The 25,104-nt window shown below is 36.4% G+C and overlaps 1 protein-coding gene across 2 annotated transcripts in view; it reads right to left on the bottom strand.

Moving 5' to 3' along the window:
* The window catches only part of CDK19 (cyclin dependent kinase 19), a 158,051-nt gene that overhangs the window by 87,937 nt on the left and 45,010 nt on the right, over window positions 1-25,104 (bottom strand). For both annotated transcript variants that reach the window (XM_058566459.1, XM_058566460.1), the window contains one exon: window positions 17,336-17,411. In XM_058566459.1, the coding sequence (XP_058422442.1) occupies window positions 17,336-17,411 (76 nt within the window). The remainder of the gene's footprint in view (window positions 1-17,335; window positions 17,412-25,104) is intronic.

Genomic DNA, 25,104 nt, shown 5'->3' with positions numbered 1-25,104 from the left:
TACCGGCAGCCCAGGTTCAGATCCTGGGCACACACCGACGCACCGCTTGTTGGGCCATGCTGAGGCAGCATCCCACATACAGCAACTAGCAGGATGTGCAGCTATGACATACAACTATCTACTGGGGCTTTGGGGAGAAAAAAGGAAAAAAAAAAAATTTAAATATGGAGAGTTACATTAAAACTATTCTCTTGAATAATACCACCCAACTATTTCTCTTTTCTATTTGTATAGACTATCTAATGTTCAGTAGTTGTATTTTGTATAGACTATGAATGGCAAACCATCTACGTCTTCATAAAGAGAAAAGAGAAGAAAGGATAATGAATAGCTGGAGCAGAAAGGGATATATAATAATTTAGGCTTTAATAATTCCTTGAAATTCTGCATTTATTATATTTCTATTTATAATATTAATATACGATCTTCTATATCTTTCCCAAACTAAGCAATCAAATCTGTGAAATTCAGGTCGCTATCTTCACCTAATCCGCCCCCCTCCTGCCCATCCCTGCTCTTTTGCTTAGTAAACTGTGCCATCATCCACCTAGCTATCAAGAGAGAAACACTGTGGTCAACCTTGTCTTCTCTCTCATTTCCCATCACTAAATGTCTGCTTCCTAAAAGTCTCTTAAATCTCAAATATTTCCCTCCAACCCCTCTGTTATACTCTAACATAAACCATTATCATCTTTCACTTTGGCTTCAGCAAAAGCTTCTTAATAGGTCTTCCTACATCCACTCTTGCCCCTCTCCAATCCACTCAGAAGGCTAAGATGGTCTTAAAATTCAAACTTCATATTCTCTCTCAAAAACCTTCAATGTCTTCCTGATGTTAAGATAATCCTTAGTAATTTACAAAGTCATTCAAGATGGCCCCAGCCTAAGATGTCAACATTTCTAGTCCCAACTCTTCCTCTCAACCCAACCAGGAGACATCTCTCATTCCTTTAATGCACCAAGCTCTCTAGTCTTTATTTTGTATTTTTTATACTAGTACTTTATTGAGGTATAATTTACATACAGTAAAATGCACAAGTCTTAAGTGACCGACTTCAATTTTGACAAACATATACACCTATGTAACCATCAAACAGGTCAAGACATAGAACATTTCCATCACCCCATTTCCATAAAGTTCTCATGTGCCCCTTTCCACTCAACCCTTCCCCACACTCCAGGCCATCACTATTCCAATTTCTATCACAATAGATATTTCTGTTTTTCTTGAATTTCACACAAATGAGATCATACCCACATGTATTCTTTTGAGTCTGGCTTCTTTTACTCAACTTAAAGTTTCCGAGATTCATCCATGTTACTGTGTGTGTGTTTTCTTTTTTAGAGTCGAGTACTAATTCTTCCTGTAGATATACCATAAATTGTTTATTCTATTGATGGATATTTGGATTGTTTCCTGTTTGGGGCTATTATTAATAAAGCTGCTATGAACATTCTTTACAAGTTTTCTGTGGTCATAGGCATTAATCTTTCTTGGATATATATATACACCTAGAAATGAAATTGCTGGGTCATACTATAATAGGTATATGTATAAATGCATCCGAAACTCCCAAACTTTTTACCAAAGTGACAGCACCATTTTATGCTTTCACCAACCCCAGTTACTCCATATCCTCACCAACAATGGTATAATCAGTCTTCTTAATTTTAGCCATTCTAGTAGATGTACAGTATTTTTAAATTTAGTTCAATTTTTATCAAAATAATATATTTATATGTTAAAAAACAAAATAACACAGGAGAGATTATAATCAAACAATCCTCTGATCCATCCCTCCCCTTCCTCATATACAACTACTTTTAACTTTTTCTGGTTTTAGTTCTTCTAATTATTTTATATCTCTAAGTGTTTATATCACTATTCTTAACTGACCAACTTTAAACACTGTTGATTTTCTGATATAATAGATGAAACTATATAGCTCACTTACCCTTCCATCTCCATCTTCCCTTTCCATCTTCTTATACTCAGAGGATCATTTTTTTTTCTTTTTTTGTGAGGACGATTAGCCCTGAGCTAACATCTGTTGCCAATCCTCCTCTTTTTGCTGAAGAAGACTGGCCCCGGGCTAACATCCATGCCCATCTTCCTCTACTTTATATGGGATGCCACCACAGCATGACTTGATAAGCAGTGCATTGGTCTGCACCTGGGATCCAAACCCGCGAACCCCAGGCCGCCAAAGCAGAGCGTGTGAATTTAACCACTACGCCACTGGGCCAGCCCCTCAGATGATCATTTTTAGTTCCTCTATTATTTACTTTAAAAATTATTCTTAACACGAATTTTTTGTTTCAACTTTGAACAGTACCTCTATTCTTTACATATCTGTGAGGATAACTCTAGCTGCTGCAGTAAATAAACCCCAAAATTTCAGCTGCTTAACACAACAGAAATTTACATATTGCTGTTAGAATACTAACTAATTTGGTAGGTTTGAAGGGAATTAAAACAATCTATTCTTCCGTAGTTGTTCATAAAACTAAGGGCACTGGTGCTCTCTTTCACTTCTAGGCCTTCCTACGTGTTATTTCCTCAGGCTAAATGTCCTTCCCCACTCCCTTCTCTCTCCTTCACTCAGCCAGCTCCTATTTGTCTTTCAGATTTACGCTGCCACAAAATCCCCGAGGAGCCCTCCCCGACTCCCAAGTATGGGCTGGGCGCTCCTCCAGCACTCTGTGCTTAATTCTGTCATGGCATTGATTATACACAGTTGAAACTGGTGTTTTCTTATCTGTCTCCCCCAAAACTATAAATTTATTAGGGGAAAAGGAAAAATTTTATTCACTAATGTATCCTCAGCACTATGCCTGGCTTATAATAGATACTCAAATATTTCATGAAAAATTGACTTATTGAATAATTATTCATATAAATATTATTTTCCACCACTTATTCATTAAATGATACATGGGTATGGGAAGGAGAATCGTAATGGATCCAAGATTTTAGATAATGAAAATAGTGCACAAAGTTTAACTTTATATTTCAAATAATAATTTGCCTAAGAAGAAAGTTTAAAATCTTCCAGTACTGAGAAAACTTTATCAGACCAAACACCACAGCCTTCAATTGTTGCTAATATCATTAAAATAACAAATTCAAATAAACTATTGTATTTATTCAATAATTTATTAAGAGCCCACTTTGTTCCAAGCACTGTACTATACAGATTCCAAAGATTCATGAGTGAACATATCACATACAATCCCTGATCTAAATTTTATGAAAGCAGAGTGAATCTACACTAAAAACATAAAATGCTAAATAAATGAACTTATAAAATGCTAATATATGAACCAAAAAAAACCCCACAACAATGGGAATCTCAATTCCATGAAGCCCACTGAATTGTTAATTTTTGTTTTAGAGGAATACTAAAGCATTTCAAATTATTAATAACTTAATTGAGAAATTGTTTATATAACAAAGGATTTCTTGTGCTTTCTGGGAAAATACTGAGTATGAACCTACATAGCATGCATAACTGAATAGATAAGAGACAGTCCCAGATAAGAAGAAGAAAAACAGAGAAACAAGTACAGTCTTTGTGGAATCACAAACGGCTACAGTTGTGGAACAGACCTACTTTTGGCAAACGGTAGAAAAAAAGACAGAAAATATATAGGAGGTAAGGAAGAAATAAGAAGAGAAACAACAAATAGGATGGACAATAGGAGAAAAAGAAGTGAACTGGAAAACCAAATGACGGTAAAAATATTACTTAGCACACTAATAACTTTCACATTTATGTTTTGAATTCAAGGTAAGAAGTTGGGGAACAATTAGAATTTCTCTTCAGAATCTCCTGTTGAACTGTGAAGCCGACAAGTTAATCAACTCACATATACTACGGTGTAGATTTAGCACAACACAAAGAACAACGGGAACTCAGTGCCCAAAGCAACACACTGAAAGTCATTTCAATGACATGTTCCACAGTTAGGTACGCATCTATGACCTAATTAGCATTTAGATATTATAATAAAAATGCCTTATTCTTATATATTTAAATATGCTATTTCGTTATAAATCACTCTATTTTTTTTTTATAATAAGGGATGGATTATAATGACTTTTTTAAATCATGCATGTAAACAGATTATCTCATCTGAATTTCAGTTCAGGATAGTAAAGGAGACTATAGAATAATTGTTATAAAAGGAAGAATTAGGTCAATTAGGGGTTGAGAAGCAGTGTTATAGTATCTATACCTAGGAGTGAAGTTACTGGGTAATAAGGTGTATGTATCTTAACTGTACTAGATAAACAAATTGTTTTCCTCAGTGTTGTAATATAATAATTTACAATTCCACTAGCACTATATGACAGTTCCAGTATTCTACATCACTGTAAATATTTAATACTGTTACTAATCTGGTAGGTAAAAAATATATATCTTATTGTGGTTTTATTTTATATTTCTCTGATCATTAATATAATTGAGCATCTTTTTTATTTATTGGCCATTAATATTTCACTTTTTAAAAAAGTTCCTGTTTAACTATTTTGCCTATTTTTCTATTGGATTAAAAATACCTAACTTTAAGAATTCTTTCTGAGGAGGAATAGATTAAAGTGAATGCCATGCCAGCAACATCCAAATACCAAAACAACAAACAAATTTAGGCCTATTAATCAGATTATTTTAATATAAGGTGGTATAGCAAACATATCAGAAAGGCAGACAATCCAGAAGAAGAAAAAGCTGTTTAAAATTAAAACTTACCTATAGAGAAAAAAGGTGACAGAACAGCTTGTACCAAAACCTCAGTTACTCACTACTCTGCAAATAAGATTTTTAACTATCTTTTTCTTATTATGATATTATTTCACTGTCAAGAATACCTAGCATTATCTTGGGCAAATTTTAATCCTTTGGCAGTCATTTTGTTCCAAATGCTAATTTACTTTTAACTATTTGAATCCTATATTATCCAATAACATCACCAAAATCTGCAAACTAGAATTTCCAATTAATTAGAACACTCTTCTAAGAAAAATAGCCCATTCAAACTTTGAAATTACTGAGCTGCTAAGTATCCTAAGAACCTTATAAACCAACATTTATGTTTTATCAGTTTATCTCGTCCCATTACATACCGCCCATTATAATAAAATAGAATCATGTTTTTGAACAATAATCTTCCTCCTTTCAAAATGCAGTGTATTAACTCTAATTTGTATCTGTTCAAGTGCTACTTTATCTTGACTTTGCATTGTTCTGTCCAGTTATTTGCTTATTTATTATTTAAGTCAAAGATCTATATTAAAAACATGAACAGCCCATGTCACCTGAAAAAGAGATATAAGGCCCAAGTAACAGAATACTAATATGTAAGACTATGTCTTTTTTTTTTTCCTGAGGAGATCAGCCCTGTGCTAACATCTGTCAATCCTCCTCTTTTTTTTTTTTTTTTTTGCTGAGGAAGACTGGCCTTGGGCTAACATCCACGCCCATCTTCCTCCACTTTATATGGGACGCCGCCACAGCATGGCCTGCCAAGCAGTGCGTCAATGCACGCGTGGGATCCGAACCGGCAAACCCCAGGCTGCCACAGCGGAGCGCGTGCACTTAACCACTTGTGCCACCGGGCCAGCCCCAAGACTATGTCATTATGATAATCTACTGGTACTTGAAGTAACTAAACTCCTTAGCCCAATTATGCTAAATTCTTTGCTACAATGTGTTACTGAATTAAAACCCTAATGATGGGCTCTCCCTGTTTTATTAACCTTATCAATTTAGATTACTTGTCCACTAGCTCTCTCCACTGACTCAAGATAGCTACTGATTGGCCAAGTGCCTCCATTCCTCATTTACCTGGTTACTACCTGAAACCTCACCAGCTGCCTCCCAGGTCCCCCAGCCTGCCTTAGCTCCTTTATTATCTCCCTGCCTCCTCTTTTCCTCCCAGGCAAAGTCCTACCTCCCAACGCTCACTGCTTGCATAATACAATTTCTATTGCTGCCTCTGGTTGTCATAAAATCTCCTAACCTCTGACACTATGGCTCATCTCCCCTAATCTCTACTCTAGTTTCTAATGTCTCGGACCCCTGGCCAGTGACCTGGACCTGAAGAGCTTATTCCCATTTAAAAAACTATGACAAGGCAAGGTATATCCTGGCATACAAGATTTTAATTCTGAATATGTTTCTCCACAGAAACAATGTGATAAGTAGTTCTCAGGTACTATAGTACTAGAGTACCATAGTCCAAACTAAAGCCATAGATCCAAACTAAAGCCACCCACAACTTATCTTTCCATCACACTCACAAATTCAATTTAAGAGAAAGAAGGAGGGGATGTGGAGAAAAAGGAACCTCCATACACTGTTGGTGGGAATGTAAACTGGTGCAGCCACTATGGAAAACACTATGGAGATTTCTCAAAAAATTAAGAATAGAACATATGATCCAGCTATTCTACTTCTGGGTATTTACCTGAAGAACATGAAAACACTAAGTTGAAAAAATATATGCACCCCTATGTTCATTGTAGTATAATTTACAATAGCCAAGATATGGAAACAACCTAAGTGTCCATCAACGGATGAATAAATAAAGAAGATGTGATATATATATATACACACACACACACACACACACACACACACACACACACATATAGACACACACACCAATGGAATACTACTCAGCCATAAAAAAGAAGGAAATCTTGCCATTTGCAACAACATGGATGGACTTCAAGGGTATCATGCTAAGTGAAATAAGTCAGAGCAAGACAAATACTATAAGATTTCACTTATATGTGCAATCTAAAAAAAAACCAACCAAACAAAACAAAACCAAAACAAAATCATAGACACAGAGAATAGATTGGTAGTTACCAGAGGAAAAGGGGGTTGGGGGGAGGGCGAAATGAGTGAAGAGGATCAGTTGTATGGTGATGGACTAGACTTATAGTGAGGATTACCATGTAATGTATACAAATATCGATTTATAATGTACACCTGAAATATATATAATGTTGCATACCAATTTTACCACAATAATAAAGGAAAAAAACAATGTGGAAAAGGTAGCTAAATAAACCATTTGTGCTCTTGAAAAGAGAGAGAAAGGAGGAAAGCTAACCCTCACTGAGAACTGATTATGAGCCAAAAGGATTACGTATTTTAATTTATCCTTATTACAATTCTGTGAGATTAGGTACTATTAATCTCATTTTATACATGAAGAAACTAAGGTTCACAGAAATCAGATACTGATAGCTGTTTTATAGGATTAATAATTTTTATTAGGCAAAAAAATTAAAAAAGAGATTGTACAGACTGAGAAAGATGTTTAATTCCAAATCCAAATAAATCAGAATAAGTAGTCTGAAGGATGAACTAGAAATAAAAGTGGAAATTAGCCATATTTTAACCCAAGAGCTTAGATGCACTATGTACCGCTAAAATATATGCAAGGGTCAGACTCTCTGCTTTCACAGGCAACTTCTCCCTCCTAAGAATTTATGATTCTTGAACATATTTGGAAAAAAGTGCTTTGTCAAAACATTTCGTGAGATTTAGTTGATATTCTGGTTCTATGGTGGTGCAGAAAATGACCCGGAACATTAGCAAGTTAAGAGGCTCAGGGATTCTGAGAATCTAGGGAACCTGTGGATAGCTGCATGGCCTGCTTCCTTGGCAATGCCAGCCCTAGAAGCAACTCAAGGTATAACCTGATTCCCCTTTGAAACAGCTTCATTTCTATAGCTACCTACCTAGAAAATGGGTCCCTGTACTAATAGCAACGTGTCCAAGATAGACATGAGTAACAGTGAAGTCCAGATATAACCCCAAGTCTATCTGAATCCAAAGTCCATATTCCCTCTCACTTTACAATCTGAAACCAAAGGCATATTTTTCAAAATACTTTGTTTTCCCACTTCAATCTCTTATTTTAAATCTAGAATTACCAAGTTTATGTTAAATTTTGTAATTTAGTGGCCTCTATAATAATACTCTTTAAAAATTAAATGTATTGGGGCTGGTCCAGTGGCGTAGTGGTTAAGTTCACGCACTCCACTCCGGCAGCCCAGGGTTCAAAGGTTCTGATCCTGGGTGTGGACCTACACACTGCTTATCAAGCCATGCTGTGGTGGCGTCCCATATACAAAGTAGAGGAAGATTGTCACAAATGTTAGCTCAGGGCCAATCTTCCTCACCAAAAAAAAAAAATTAAATGTACAGAGTCTTAAAAATAATTTACTTTGAACACAGTGAAAACAACTTCAACTAAAAATTATATTTACTTTGATTAGAGTTTAAATAGGAAAAAGTTATTATCAATAATAACAGTAATAATAATAAAAATAACCATTTACTGTGCGTTGATTTTCAGGCTCTGAGCTAAGCCCTTTGCATACCATTATCAGATTTATTTTCAGTCCTTTACTCTGCATTCTATCACTAGCATAATTTTGCTTCAATATTATTCGAGAGAAAAATAAATAATACTAAAACTGGGAATTAATAGCCAATTTAATCTAATTAGAGCCAGAATACAAAATTGACCATTTTTAAATTTTTAGGAGAATTGAAATAAGTCCACTGATTTACTTAGTAGGGAGGGATAGTGACATAGCAGGAGGCCAACTCTTCAATCATAACCCACCAATTCTTCGCAGAGAGAAAGGGGCTGCAGCAACCACAAATGCCTAAAGGCACTACTTCCAACCAGCTAGTCTATTCCCCTAGAGCAGGGCACGAGGGAGGAGTGGAGGAGTTTTCAGTTACATCTATGACTTCAGTTACCACACCAATCCATCTTCCCCCACCATAAAACACACGCACAAATACACACACATAAGAAACTGGTGAGCAAAACCAGTATTACCTCATCTCAAATTGTTCCTTCTCACTTTTATCACCTTTATACAAAACCCCAGAAATCTATATGGCTCACCTCTTTTCTACCACTGGCAACAAGAGCTATTTAAATCAGGTTCTGAGGGCCGGCCCTGTGGCTTAGCGGTTAAGTGCGTGCGCGCTCTGATACTAGCAGCCCGGGTTCTGATCCCGGGCACGCACCGACGCACCGCTTCTCCAGCCATGCTGAGGCCGCGTCCCACATACAGCAACTAGAAGGATGTGCAACTATGACATATAGCTATCTACTGGGGCTTTGGGGGAAAAACAAAAAGGAGGAGGATTGGCAATAGATGTTAGCTCAGAGCCGGTCTTCCTCAGCAAAAAGAGGAGGATTAGCAAGGATGTTAGCTCAGGGCTGATCTTCCTCACAAAAAAATAAAAATAAAAAAAAAATAAATCAGGTCCTAAGAATACAAAGATTTATCAAAATATACTTCAAAAGATGCATGTGTACACACATATACACACACAAATAATAATAACAACAACTATTAAGAGACTTATGACCTAACATATACAGTAAGGCAGACAAACACACCACAGGACTGGAGAATCTGCTGGCTGACTCCTTTTACCTGCCCCCTCGTACCTTACCTTTTCAGCTCTTGAAAAAGAAATGAAAAGTGCTAAAGTATGGTTCCTCCCTATGCACTGACCCTGTATCCATTTCCTAGATTCCTCCTAAAATAATCCCAAATTCCATCCCCAACTCAATACAAGATTTCATTTTTCATTATAAAAGTCAGTAAGAATATATTTATTTTGCCAAGGAAGCTAAATATATACATGAGAAAAGTAATAACTATCACTATCAAATGCAAAAAAAAAAACCAACAAAACCAAACACACACATTTGAAAGAGGAAAAACTCTATGCTGAGTCTTCAATCCCAAAAGTAAACTTTTGTTTGTTTCTAAGCAGGACACAAGGATCACACCAAAAAACAGATTTTTCTCAAAGGCAATTTCATACGTAATTTATTTAGTTCTTGTCTCCTAAAATCATGCCAAACTTTTTATGAAAATAATTATTACAGAAGATCATGTTAAAAGTCTACTGAGAGGCTGGCCTGGTGGCATAACGGTTAAGTCCACATGTTCTGCTTTGGTGGCCCGGGGTTTGCCGGTTCAGATCCTGGGCGTGGACCTACTCACTGCTCATCAAGCCATGCTGAGGCGGCGTCCCATATAGAAGAGCTACAACTCTACAACTATGACACACAACTATGTACTGGGGCTCTGGGGAGAAAAAAGAAAAAAGAGGAAGATTGGCAACAGATGTTAGCGCAGGGCCAATCTTCCTTAAAAAAACAAACAAACAACAAAAAAAAGACTGCAAGGATTGCTTAAAAAAAAAAGTCTACTGAAAAAAGAAAACTTTTTCCACTTTAAGTGGTTTTCACAAAAATCTTTATAGTTAGATTTTTGTCCCTTTCATAGAAAGGGCAAAAATAACTGAATTTCACATCTATTTCCACAAATCTCTATCTACAAAGCTGGACACATATTTAAGGAAAACTCTTCAGTAACATAAAAGCAATTGAGATGATATAATTAAATTACCTTAATGAGAATAAACAGGTATTTTTCAACCTAAAATACATGAAATTTAACGAAATAGTTTTAAGGCTGATAAAAATAAATGTTAGTAAGAATTAGACCCTAGCTCATAAACATTTTAAAGTTCTTCTCAAGTAATCCACAGCAAACATAAATATCAATTCCATTTCATAAATTTAAAAAAGCAAAAGCTTATTCCTTGAAGACAAGGGAAAGTTCCAAGCATTCCACTGAAGTTTACATAGTGGCCTGCTATAACACATGGTGGTAAGAAAGGAAAGGAAATAGTGGCAAGTCTTTTAACAGCCACTCCACCCTACCTGCACTGTGCTATGCAGAAAAACTGCAAGTCACAGTCCATTACAGCTGATCCTACCTGTCACCATGGGAGCATCAAAGTTGGATGCTGGGGGATACATAACACTCTGGACAAAACTGAGCATAGGTGAATGAGAACGTGGCTTCTCAGCAACGCTAGCCAGAACTGAGGAAGACGCTAGTCTGACAAGAAGTTAGGTTTTCTCTACTTCTCTTCCTTCCACACCCTATGCCCTCTACCCTACTTCCCTTGACTAATTTTCCTCTCAGTCTGTCTTTACTTTCTTTGGGATTATCTCAATTTTTTGAAGAGTACTCAAGAGTTATATCTCATAATCTTTCTTATATTCCACGGAACCTAGCACGATTAATAAATGTTCCACCAATTTATTTTAATAGTTGAAATTTGCCTTTGTTTTACTGCAGATCAAATTATATTTTATAAAAAATTAGGGCCAGCCCCATGGCATAGTGGTTAAGTTCAGCACACTCCACTTCGTCGTGGGTTTGGATCCCAGGCGCGGACCTACACCACTCATAGGCCATGCTGAGGTGGTGACCCACATACAAAATAGAGGAAGATTGGCACAGATGTTAGCTCAGGGCTAATCTTCCTCAAGAAAAACAAGAGGAAGATTGGCAACAGATGTTAGCTCAGGGCAACTCTTCCTCACAGAAAAAAAAAAAAAAAATTAACAGAATCTCCACCCTTGTGGGTCTGCATTTTTGCAAAGAAAAAAGTCTGGAAGACTATATATGAAATATTAATAATGATTATTAAGTATTAGCATAATAGATGCTTTCAACATCCTTTTTCCACATTGTCTGAGAATTTTATAATGAACATATTTGAATTTCATAATCAGGAAACAAATTAACGGGATCTGAATTAATGGTGTTTAGCACATTTTCAACCTAGTGACCTTATGATTACACAGGCCATAAAGGTAACAAACTTTATATTAGCACTCCCCTGTAATCTCAGGCTAAAAGTGCTAATATTCACATGTTCTTGGTATGTTCATCACCCAGAATTACTCCTTTATGGCATATTGTAAACTATAAAGCATTGTACAAAGATATGGGGTTATTATTCACCTTTGGTCAATAAGGTTCAAATAAAATTAAAATGTGATATGACATTCTTTGTTAAAGAGACTTGAGGTAATAACACATTTTAGTTCTTAAACTTCTTCCCATTCTGTACACATTCCTCCAAGTTCATTCCAAAACTACAAGTTCTTTGACTTCTTTTCTCTTCATCAAACCCTATTCTCAGAAGTTCTTCTGCAGTCACAGTCCTACCATTTTGGAGTAATGAGTGAAATGTTCCTAATTTTCTCCACATCAAAAGCCTCTTACCTCTGAGCGCCTATATGAACTAGAAAATACTAGGAGTTAGATAATATTATGAGATATAGAAAGAAAAAGGCAAAGAACAAGCTCTATCTGCTCTTTAATATATGGTGTTGCCTAAATTCTCCCCAACCTTTCAGTCCCTCTTAGCCTCTTTACCACCTGACACCCTCTGTCCTTCTACCACATCAACCAGGAAAACTCCAATTCTCCCCTCTTACACTGGGCCCCTAATGAAGAAAAACATACAATCATGCAGACTGCTGCATGGTCTCCTATTTTAGGTGGACTGTAATACTTCTATAATCTTTGGTCAGCAAATTTTCACATATCTTTCATCAATTATTTCAAACTCTCACCACTTAACATTCACACACACACAAAAGAGGCACACAAGCATGTAACCACCTCATCATCTCCATAGCAAACTGACATACGTTGACACCATCCTTCCTTTTTTCACTACAGTTTCAGAGAATAAACTACATGTTCCATTTCCTATTCAAGGCCAATCCCTCCAGCTGTGCTTGTGATCCACTGATTCTTACAAATTCCTCTTTTACAGACCCTTGATCCACTAATAATTCCACATACCTTTATTGATTTTTGCCCCCAAATTTATTGAGGTATAATTGATGAGCAATAAACTGCACAAATTTAAAGCATAATATTTATGAGTTTTGATATAGGTATACACCCACGAAACCGTCATGACAATCATGATGAAGACAAGATGTACGTCAGTAGATGATATAGATAAACAAACTGTAGTACATCCTGACAATGGAATATTATTTAGAGCTAAAATGAAGTGAGCTATCAAGCCATAAAAGACATGGAGGAATCTTAAATGCATATTACTAAGTGAAAGAAAGCCAATCTGAAAAGGCTACATACTGTATGATTCCAAGTATATGACATTCTGGAAAAGGCAAAACTATGGAAACAGTAAAAAGATCAGCGGCTGCCAAAGATTGGCAGGGAAGGGAGTGAAGGATGAACAGGCAAAGCACAGATGATTTTTAGGGCAATGGAACTATTCTGTGTGATATGATAACAATCCACAATGGTGGATACATATCATTACACATATACATTATACAGATACATACATATCTGTCCAAACCCACAGAATATACAAAACCAAGAGTGAACTCTAATGTAAACTGTGGGTGTCAATGTAAGTTCATCAATTGTAACAAATGTACCACTCTGGTGGGGTACGTTGATAATAGGGTAGATTATGCATGTGTGGGGGTAGGAAGTATATGGGAACTCTCTAGACCTTCCACTCAATTTGCTGTAAACTTAAAACTGCTCTAAAAAATAGTCTATTAAAAAAAATCATATAGCAATTTTGGATTTGAAAAGTACAATAACTGAAATGAAAATTTCACTAGAAGGGGGCTTAGCAGCATATCTGAGCTGGCAGAAGAAAGAATCAGCAAACTTGAGGACAAGCAATTGAAAGTATCCTGTCGGAGCAACAAATAGAAAAAAAGAATTAGGAAAAATGAACAGAGCCTCAGAGACTTGTGAGACACCATCAAGCCTATAAACATACACATAATAGGAGTCTCAAGAGAAGAAGACAGAAAAAAAGGGGCAGAAAGAATATCTGAAAAAATGATGGCTGAAAACTTCCCAGATTTGATGAAAAACATTAATCTACACATCCGAGAATCTCAACAAACTCCAAGTAGGATCCACACCTACACACATCATAGTCAAATTGTCAAAACACAAAGACAAAAAGAGAGTCTTGAAAGTAACAAGAAAAATAACTCCTCATGTACAAGGGATTCTCATAAGATTAAGAGCTGACTTCTCATCAGAAACCATGGAGGCCAGAAGGCAGTGGGATAACAGAGTCAAAGTGGTGAAAGAAAAAGACTGTCAATCAAGAATACCATATCCAACAAAACTATCCTGCAAAAAAGAAAGGAGAACAAGTAAGGAAGGAAAAAAGAAGAAATTAAGATATTCCCAAATACAAAAACTGAGAGAATTCATCACTAGCAGATCTGCTTTACAAAAAAATACCAAGGGGAGACCTTCGGTTAAAATGAAAGGACTATAAAGAGTAACCCAAATTCTCACAAAAAATAAAGAGCACTGGTAAAGGTAACAACAGGGGTAAAGAGAAAAGACAGCATAAATGTATTTTTGTTTATAACTCTTTTTTCTTCTTTTAATATAATTTAAAAGACAACTGCATGGAGGCAGCCCAGTGGCGTAGCGGTTAAGTGTGCGCGCTCCACTTCGGTGGTGCAGGGCTCGTGGGTTCAGCTCCCGGGCGCACACAGATGCACCGCTTGTCAAGCCATGCTGTGGCGGCATCCCACATAAAGTAGAGGAAGATGGGCACAGATGTCAGACGAGGGCCACTCTTCCTCAGCAAAAAGAAGAGGAAGACTGGCAGCTGATGTTAGCTCAAGGCTAATCTTCGTCACCAAAAAAAAAAAAAAAAGACAAGTGCATAAAGCAATAACTGTAAAACTTTGTTAGTGTGCTTATAATATACAGAGATGTATGCACTTAGCCACTATGCAATAACATCCATGCTACACTTGTGTCAAAATCCCTATAACGTTGGAGGCTAAGTCGCTTGGGTAGCGATAATACTATTCAATCTACAAACTCTGCACACTTTCTAAAGTTCTATTAAGTAAACTCTCAATAAAAATACGAAGACTGGGGGGGCTAGTCCAGTAGCATAGCGGTTAAGTGTGCGCTGCAGAGGCCCGGGGTTCGCAGGTTCGGATCCCAGACACACACCAACGCACTGCTTGTCAAGCCATACTGTGGCAGCATCCCATATAAAGTAGAGGAAGGTAGGCACGGAAGTTAGCCCAGTGCCAATCTTCCTCAGCAAAAAGAGGAGGATTGGCAACAGATGTTAGCTCAGGGCTAATCTTCCTCACACAAAAAATACAAAGACTGTAAATGACTTTAAGAGCTAAGCTTTTCCAGCTTCTGCACAGCAAAAAAAACAATCAACAAAATGAAAAGGCAACCTACTGAACGAGAGAAAATATTTGCAAACCATATATCTGATAAGGGGTTAATATCCAAAATATATGAGGAACTCATGTAACTCAACAGCAAAAAACTAATAATCCAATTAAAAAATGCACAGAGGAACTGAATAGACATTTTTCCAAAGAAGACATACAAATGGCCAACAGGTACATGAAAAGGTGCTCAACATCATTAATCATCAAGGAAAGCAAATCAAAATCCCAATGAAATGTCACCTCATACCTGTTAGAATGTCTATCATCAAAAAGACAAGAGATAACAAGTGCTGGCAAGGATATGGAAAAAAGGGAACCCATGGATTCCTCAGCATATAGAAGTTTGATTCAGAAAGGACATCTACCACTGGGTTTTCATTTCCTAATAATCAATACCTTACATTTCAGCTGTTTACCCAATTAACTCATGGAAGGCAAACTAGTGCTATATGAAATTTTGGTACTCTAAAATACTGCACACCAATGATATTCATATTGGTTGAGATAACATTTAAGAATTTTAGAGAGTTAAAAATGAATTATCAAATGTTTATTCTGGTAGAGCATTACAAACACCACTTTATAATTAATGGAAAACTGCCAAATTGAAATTTCTTAAACAAATTTATATAATAAAGCAAACTTAGGATCATGGACTGCTAGTAGAATTTTTTTGGTCTGTTTATCCACTTATTTAATCAACAAACATTTATGGGGCACCTGCTATGTGCCACGCACTATGCTGGGAACTAGGGATAAAAAGACAAGGTCCCTGGCCCCCGAAGTGTGCACACTCTAGTGAGAAGCTCCCATTCTGAAATCAAAGAATTTACGACTAGAAGGGACCTTATAGTTCCCTTATTTCACAAACAAGGAAACTGGGACTCATGGCTAATTTAGCACTAAGGCAAAGAGAGGCTCAGGTCTAAAGATTTCCTGCCTCATGTTCTTCGCACCACACTTTTTCTTATGACTAAGAGTGATGATGGAGTGCTTCCAAGTGAGTGAAGCAGACACATGGAACTGTGGGCAATACATGTAATAGTTGCCAAATTAGAGACAGAAATATGTAATGGAAGTGGACGATATAAATATTTAACAATTTAAAGACAGAAATCGCTAATAGATGTGATTTCATGATAAAGCCCCAATAAGAAACTCAAGAACTAAAATAAGGTAATATAATAGTAAGCCTTCTAAGCCATAATTATGGTTTTGCCTGTTTACTAATTTATAAAACGGGGATATTAAAAGCATTTATTTCTGGGCCGGCCCCGTGGCTTAGCAGTTAAGTGTGCATGCTCCGCTACTGGCGGCCCAGGTTCAGATCCCGGGTGTGCACCGACGCACCGCTTCCCCGGCCATGCTGAGGCCGAGTCCCACATACAGCCACTAGAAGGATGTGCAGCTATGACATACAACTATCTACTGGGCCTTGGGGGGTGGGGGGGAAGAGGAGAAGGATTGGCAATAGATGTTAGCTCAGAGCCGGGCTTCCTGAGCAAAAAGAGGAGGATTAGCCCGGATGTTAGCTCAGGGCTGATCTTCCTCACAAAAAAAAAAAAAAAAAAAAGCATTTATTTCATATGATTGCTGTGAAAATTAAATTAATTAATACTTGAAAGCACTTAGTAAGCCTGGTACTTAAATACTCAGCAAATGTTAAGTATTCTTATGAACAATCACTTCTTAAATGCCCAAGTGTGTCATATAAAGATAAAAAAAAAAGAATGATCTTTTTTTTAAGGAACTGTCCTATTATTATGATGGTCTTATTTTTCTAGCAACTAGTAAAGTCTAGCACTGAAACATATTTCAGAAAAAATATTTAGTATGCATAATACCTAATAGCATCACTCCTTTCTCTATAAAGACATATATCAGTCCTAAAATTACAAGAAAAATAAACATTAATTAAATTATTAATTTAAATTAGTTAAATCATCATTTAGTTCAGTATTCCTAAGATTATAAATCCTAAATAGTAAGAGAATGTTAAAAGATGACTTTCAAGTAATTAAAAAGTTTATGCAGCTTTTCTCATATAAAATATCCTTAAACTAATTAACATCTTTGAAATAACCATGCATTGTATATATTAATGAAACTATTTTATATTAATATCAGTCATCACCCAATATCAATAACAAAATAAATAACATTTATATCCACTTACTGCAATCTCTCTACAAGCCGACATGGATATTCCTGTGCCTTCAATTTGCTTCAATGCATATTCCTTTTCATCTTTTCTGCATATGAACAAAAAAAAATTATTTTTTCCTACACATTATTTTCAGGTTCAAAATTATAACTACAAAAACAATGAAAATGCACTAGTCTCTCAGTGATATGTAAACATTCTCACTATGCATGCATTGCTTATTATTTCTGATAATATTTCAACCACAGAAACATGAAATACCAAAAGAAATTCATGTCACAATGAAAACACCAGACAGAGCCAAAACACAAAATTCAAAATTAAAACAGAACAGGATACTAAACACGGCATTAGTTTCAAAAAGTATAAATATAAACTTAAGCATATTGCAAGATAATTCTACTCTACTATTCTATTCTACTCTACTTAATTATCTGGAATCTAGGAAAGCATTCTGTTATAAACATTAACCACAAAAATAAATGACAGATGTAAACTCTTATATTCATTTAAAGTAATTTCATAGTAAAAGAAGCATTTAATAGGAGGCAGGAGATACAGAAGAATGTCGACCCACTGGGACAGCCTAGTTCTTACCTAGGATAAGGGACATTGAAAAGCCCCAAGACCTCAAACAAAAGCCTTGGAAAGACTTCAAAACTCTAGCCACCAACATTTCACTTTCAACAACTCTAGAACAAACCCAGTAGTTACAATGAATTTTCCAAATAATGGAGATAGGATTAGGAATTCTGGGCAACCTCAGTAATTACCAGAGTGCTTAACCAAGCAAAGATGGTAGTTCAATAATAGTGATATAGTCCATAAAAACTGTAATATATCAGATGAGTGGCTAGTGCAGCACACTATCCTCAGGGTACTGACACCAGAACTAGCCACACCATGGTCCCAGCTCAATATCACAAATGTGGTTCATATGGTGAGTTGTTCTGATAAGAGGAGTGTAATCCATCCCTCTGAGTTTTGTCTTTTGATTATATTAGAGCCTCAGCAAGGTATCACCATGTCATGATGGTTTTGTCAAATGATAGTACCTAAGTACATCATTTTACGTGACTTTTGAAGATCTTCACATCATCTATGTTTTGGGCAAATAAATGAGTTAAGGTTACTTTCTCCCATAATTACTTTGAAAATTATATCCATTTTTCTTCCAATACATGGCATTCAAGAAATAATTAGGCAGGGCCGGCCCCGTGGCTTAGCGGTTAAGTGCGCGCCCTCTGCTGCTGGCGGCCCGGGGTTCAGATCCCGGGCGCGCACCGACGCACTGCTTCTCCGGCCATGCTGAGGCTGCGTCCCACATACAACAACTAGAAGGATGTGCAGCTATGACATACAACTATCTACTGGGGCTTTGGGGGGAAAAAATAAATAAATAAAATCTTTAAAAAAAAAAAGAAATAATTAGGCAGCATTTTGATAAACAGAAAACGCACCAGATATGTCAACAGGATAGACTGTTATACAATTATTAAAATGATAATCATGAAGGTCATTAGAAACATGGAAAATGTTTACCATATACTACTGAGAAAATACACAATTATACCACATCAAAGTACACAATTATACCACATAAAAATATACATCTGGACATATGTTGAAGATGATATAAAAAATGAAAAAGAGTTGTGTTAAGATGTGGGAAGTTATGTTAACTAACTTTAGCGCTAATATTATATTGTCTTTTAAATTAGAATTAGAGAGAAAAGGAAATAGCCAAAATAATTCAACATTCTGAAAATAGTCACCTACAAAAACAGTCTTTACTACTTTCAAAGTGGTATCTTAGGCATGTTTTAAAAAGCAAAGTCAAAAACAGGGAAAGCTTAAGTTATCATTTTTTCCTTTTTCTCCATCCTGTTTCCTCTAAACATAAAACAAGGCTTTTTTTCAGACCACCCAGAAATCACTAAGAAGTATAAGCAGCAGGTGACTGAATGTAATTAAAGCCAAATGTCCCCCCACCTTAAATGTATGTGTGGGTATATCTGTGAAAGCACTGTGCCTGAGATGCTTAACACACGCTTACAGTGTAAATTTCACACATTTAATAATTAAATTAACTAAGTATTTAAATTTAATAAATTCTTAAAACAAAATTATATAAGCTTTCTGACAAAATTTTCATATGAAATAATTTTTTTAAACAGAAATATTTCAATCCTCAGTTACCCTAAATGAGGTGCTCCAGAAGCTCATGTAATTGCATAGTTTTATTTTTAATACTGTAAAGAATATTACACAATCTGGATAGGTTATAGTTGCTATGGAAACTATAAGATTTTTGCAGTAAGTCAAAAAGTGCAAAATTAACACATCACATTAATGACTTTCGAATTTCACATCCAGGCTGTCAAAGGAATTTGAAAGCTTGAGCAGAACAGACTGAAGCATAGGCCTCTTACTCTGAATTATTTGGATAGGATCTAGGAACAAACCCAGTAGTCATTTCACTTAATACATTTAAATATAACTTCCATCTGCTAAATTAATAAAATACTCAAAGATCTGCAAACTTAAGATTTATTTGCAGCTTTTAAACTGAGAATGAAGGAAAGTATCATTCCCATTTCTCTTGTATATTAACTGTCAGATGATAAGTGATGATGTGGCACCTCTGAGGTTCACCATATGAAGAAGTGGCAGAATCCCAGAGGGCATATGGGACTTTCACCACTGTGCTACGTCAGTGCCAATCTTCAGTCAGATGCCAGTACCTTAGTTATGAAAACTAAAGATGCGTCCTTTCCCACAATCCCCACAAATATTTCAATGACTAGCACACGGGCAGGGAAGATTTATTGCTCTCAACTCGTGTGAGTGCCCCTCTCCCAGAGTCCCTCCAAGTGGTAGTGGCAATTCACACCCCATAGCTTATACGTCTAGGCACACATAATATTAAGTAACATAAAGATCCAATTTATTCCTTTACATGACAAGGCTAAAAAGCAGGTGAACCTAGCCTACACTGCTGAGATAGTCTGGCTTTTAGAGGCAGCTTAGTTCTTCCTTAAAATTAATTTTATTTTTAAATAAAAATAGTTTATTATTTACTATCATAAAGACAGACAAAGCAATTCTAAAGGCTAAGGGAAATTGCCTTCTAAATTTGAGTGCATTGGGGCCAGCCCCATGGCTTAGTGCTTAAGTGCGCGCGCTCCACTACTAGGGGCCCGGGCGCGCACTGACGCACCGCTTGTCCGGCCATGCTGAGGCCGCGTCCCACATACAGCAACTAGAAGGATGTGCAACTATGACATACAACTATCTACTGGGACTTTGTGGAGAAAAAGGGAAAAAAAAAAAATGAGAAGGATTGGCAATAGATGTTAGCTCAGCGCAGGTCTTCATCAGCAAAAACAGGAGGGCTGGCATGGATGTTAGCTCAGGGCTGATCTTCCTCACAAAAAAAAAAGAAAGAAAGAAAAGATGAGTGAATTCAAGCTCAAGCAAGCTGAGGGAAACATTTTAGTCTTCAGACTAACAGGGTTAAAATCCTTTTTTATTTCTAAGGAAAATGGAAAAGTCTTACTATTTTATTTTACATCAACAACAAACAACTACTGAGTAAATATTTTATGTCCCAGCACTGTGCCAAACTCGGAGGATGAACAAAATTAGAGACTGGCTACCCTCGATAACACAGTTCACAATCCACCTGGAAAGAGATTCTGGGTGAGTGGGGAATATAAATAACTCTGATATGACTCTCTCTGTTCCCAAGAGGTGTGCATAACAGGTACAGAGAGAATGAGACTAATATTTCTTTCAGAGCTTTCCCCCCCAACCTGAGGATTATTTGCCCTGAGCTAACATCTGTGGCCAGTCTTTTTTTTTTTTTTTTTCTTCATGTGAGCCGCTGCCACAGCATGGCCACTGACAGACAAGTGGTGTGGTTCTGCACCCGGGAACCAAACCTGGGCCGCTGAAGCAGAGCACACCGAACTTTACCCACTAGGCCATTGGCGCTGGCCCTCTTTCAAAGCTTTAAGGAGAGTAACTACATGAGCGATGCCTTTAAGGAGGAGTTCCTCAGGCAAAGAAGGGATGAGGGTCAGAGAACTCCAGGCAGAAGCATGGCATGAGAAAAATACCAGAGGCATATTCAGGCAACTGCTGGTATTTGGTATGGCGGGAAGCTGAGGGCATGATGACAAGGGGCAGGAGATCAGGTTAGAAAAGCAAAGGGAAGGGACCATGTGAGTTCTGCAAAGAAGCTTGTACTTCATATGTAAACAGAGTAGAACGAAAGGTTTTTAGAACAGAGAAGGTACATTAACAGATCTTTGCTCAGAAAGATAACTGGGGTAACTACAAACCGGTGGCAGAGCAAACATTTGACAGGTTGCTCAAGCGGCCAGATAAGGGAAGATGAAGGACTAGATTAGAATGGACTAGAATTAGTGGCAGATGAAAACAAATACGGATTCAAAAGACATTTCTAAGTCAGAACTGACATAATTTAGTAACAAATTTGACTCTATAGGTGAAGGAAAGGAAGACTCTGAAGATGGATAAAGTTTCCACTTTGTCTAATTGTGTGAATGATAACACTATTAACCAGAGAAATGATCACATGAATAAATGGAGACCAGGAAATATAAAATTTTTTTCTAAAGGCAATGAAAGTTACATATGAAGATTAATCTTCTTAGGAAGGACTGAGATTAGAGATGTGAAAAACAATTAGGAGGTTACTGCAATGTAAGTGTGAGAAGGTGAGAACCTGGATTAGTATAACAGAATGTTAGCTCCTAACGGGGCTTAAAATAACCCTGTTACAACCTCCTCATCTTAAAGATGAAGAAGCTAGGTCAGCAGATAGCAGCAGAGCTGAGACGAAATCCTCCAATTTCAAGCTCAACATTCTCCATAACAGAGTGTAACAGTAAGACTGAAGAAAAGAAGGAACACTTGTGACAAGACTGGAGAAAAGAAGGAATACTTGTGACAGTCATTTTAAAGAGAAATTGGCAGGACCAAATGAATAAATAATGAAGATTAAGAAGGCTGAATCAAGGATAAGTCTGAAGTTCTGAGCTGGTTGATGGGGAAGATGATACCACTGAGAACAAAACTTGGGTCAGATCTCACTCAGAAGTTTCTTCAGCTCATAAATGATTCTTTTAGATAGAAAGAAACTCCAACCAAAATTAAAAATATCTGAGAAGTTCAGAAAGGAAATGTCCTAAAGATGTTTCCTGAGAGCCTACCATAGTAGTTTCAGATTGAAAGCACTTGAGCCTACAGATGTGATATTGGATTGAAGGAAGTAGCACATAGATAAAGCGACTTTTTTTTTTTTTTTTGAGAAAGATCAGCCCTGAGCTAGCATCCATGCTAATCCTCCTCTTTTTGCTGAGGAAGACTGGCTCTGAGCTAACATCTATTGCCAATCCTCCTCCTTTTTTTCCCCAAAGCCCAGTAGATAGTTGTATGTCATAGTTGCACATCCTTCTAGTTGCTGTATGTGGGACACCGCCTCAGCATGGCCGGAGAAGCGGTGCGTCGGTGTGCGCCCGGGATCCGAACCCCGGCCGCCAGTAGCAGAGCATGTGCACTTAACTGCTAAGCCATGGGGCCAGCCCGATAAAAAAAGCCTGGACTTTTTGATGTCCAGGAAAGAACTTGAGGCAAGAAGAGAAAGAGGGAGGGAGACAAAGAGAGAGAGAACAAAAGACAGAAGAACAATTTCTGAACACTTCTCTCTCACAACCCCTAGGAAAACACACAATTCTATGAATTCGTCCTCTAAGTATTCTTTTCCAAAACTTAAGAGTAGAATGAAATAACAAAATCATCAGAAATTAGTATCCAAGGTGGTACAGTATTACCAGTTTTTATAACTATGTGTTACCAATAAGACATTCTTCAAATAATATGACACCTGAATCTTGCCAACAATTTTTTACTTCAAGAAGAAGGCTGGCATAAATCAATGCTACATCCCTTTCCTTTAATATATGATGATTTGGCTTAGCAGATTAAGAGTCTTCCACATCACACAGAAAAATAAGAAAAAAATAAAATGGAATAAAAATTTGGAAAAACAAAAACCAAAAAAGATCATTTAGTTTTACATTGGTATCATTCTGAATTATTCAATACCATGAACTCAGTATTCGGCCAGCCTAGTAGTAGTGATTCTTTCCTTATTTCGGAACTCTTTCCTTTATTATATAATACCATAATATTTTTAAATTTTTCAAAAATGAATTAAAAAAATTAAATAAATGACAGTGATATCTATGTATGTATCACACAGCTTCAGCAGTCACCAACACATGGCCAGTCTTATTTCCACTGCCTTCCCTTTTCTTGATTATTTTGAAACAAAATCCAGACATCATATCACTTCACTTATGGTAAACAGTTCATCTCCATAACATTTTTAATTATGAGGAATTTTTTTGGTTTAAATGATAATAGTCCTTTAAAATAATTCTGAAATATTAAAAATCTTGTAACACAAGGTACTGTTATTATTTTATATTCTCCTTATTAATAAATAATGTCAAATAATACTAGCACCTTCTTTATGCTTTCATCTATCAAATATTTCATCTACTCATTCTCTAAACATCACTAAAATACAGTAATAGTTCTCCCTTATTCAAGTTCAGGATTCCCTTGCAACATGGAAATCTGACAACAGTTTATCTTTTGCCTTCATTCTTTAGAAAGACTGCCTTCATTTCTCAAAAACTGCTTAATATATCTCTTTCTCTAAAAAACAATCTTCATTTTATACTATTTCCTTCGTTCAGAATTCCAATTCAGACAAACATTTACTATTTTAAAGGTTCTAAAATGATAAAATTTCAGAAACTCCTATTACAGCAAAGTCTTACTGCTCAGAAGTGATTTTAATTAAAACAAATGTATCTGCAATAATGCCTTAAGACTTCAGGCATCAAAAGTGTTAAGTTTAAAATAACTAAGGACTATATTACACAGAAAGTAATCATTAATAAATATTCAGTGTAAACCAATTTTTTATATAAAACACTATATTCCTTCGAGAATTCATGAATCTCAAGTCAGGCTTACTTGCTATAGAAGGTAATGTAACAAGTAATGTCTTTCAGAAATATTTTACTAAGCATGTGCTGTGTGCCAGGCATTGTGCTGGACTCTAAGAACAGTAGCAAGAACAAGATGATCTTTTCCCTTGTGAACCTTTATATAGAGAGACACTTACAAGCAATGGACACAATCTGATAAGCACTATAACAGATGTCTGTGCAAAATACATCAGATAAAGAATGGAAAGAAGGGTTTGGTTCTGATAGAGGGGATAGATAGAAACGGCTATCAGGTAAACAATTTTCAAAGGGAATATCCCAGTGGACCTTGAGAGCTGAGCAGAATTTCACTAAGCAAAGAAGAGGGATGGGGCCTTATGGACAGCAGAAACATATGGACAAAGTCTGAAGATTAAAATCCACACTATATTCATATACCTGAAATGTACACAATGCAAGCCAATATGACCTCAATAAAATAATTTTTTAAATAGTAATTGGTAGGTATTCAGTAAACTTGTTGAGTAAATGAATGAAATAAATGAATCTGAACAATAAAAAAAATCCACTCCATATTCAAAAAATTAGCAAAAAACAAGTATAGCTAGAACACGAGATGAAGTAACACATGAAAAGAGCAAAGAAGATGGAATTAGCATGGTCTTGTATGGTATGCTAAAAAGTTGGCATTTTTCCTGCATAATGGGAAGCCATCAGAGGTTTTCAAGC

This window comes from Diceros bicornis, chromosome 23, assembly GCF_020826845.1.
Source record: "Diceros bicornis minor isolate mBicDic1 chromosome 23, mDicBic1.mat.cur, whole genome shotgun sequence".
NCBI classification, from domain to species: domain Eukaryota; kingdom Metazoa; phylum Chordata; class Mammalia; order Perissodactyla; family Rhinocerotidae; genus Diceros; species Diceros bicornis.
This window is presented reverse-complemented; position numbering and strand designations above follow the sequence as displayed.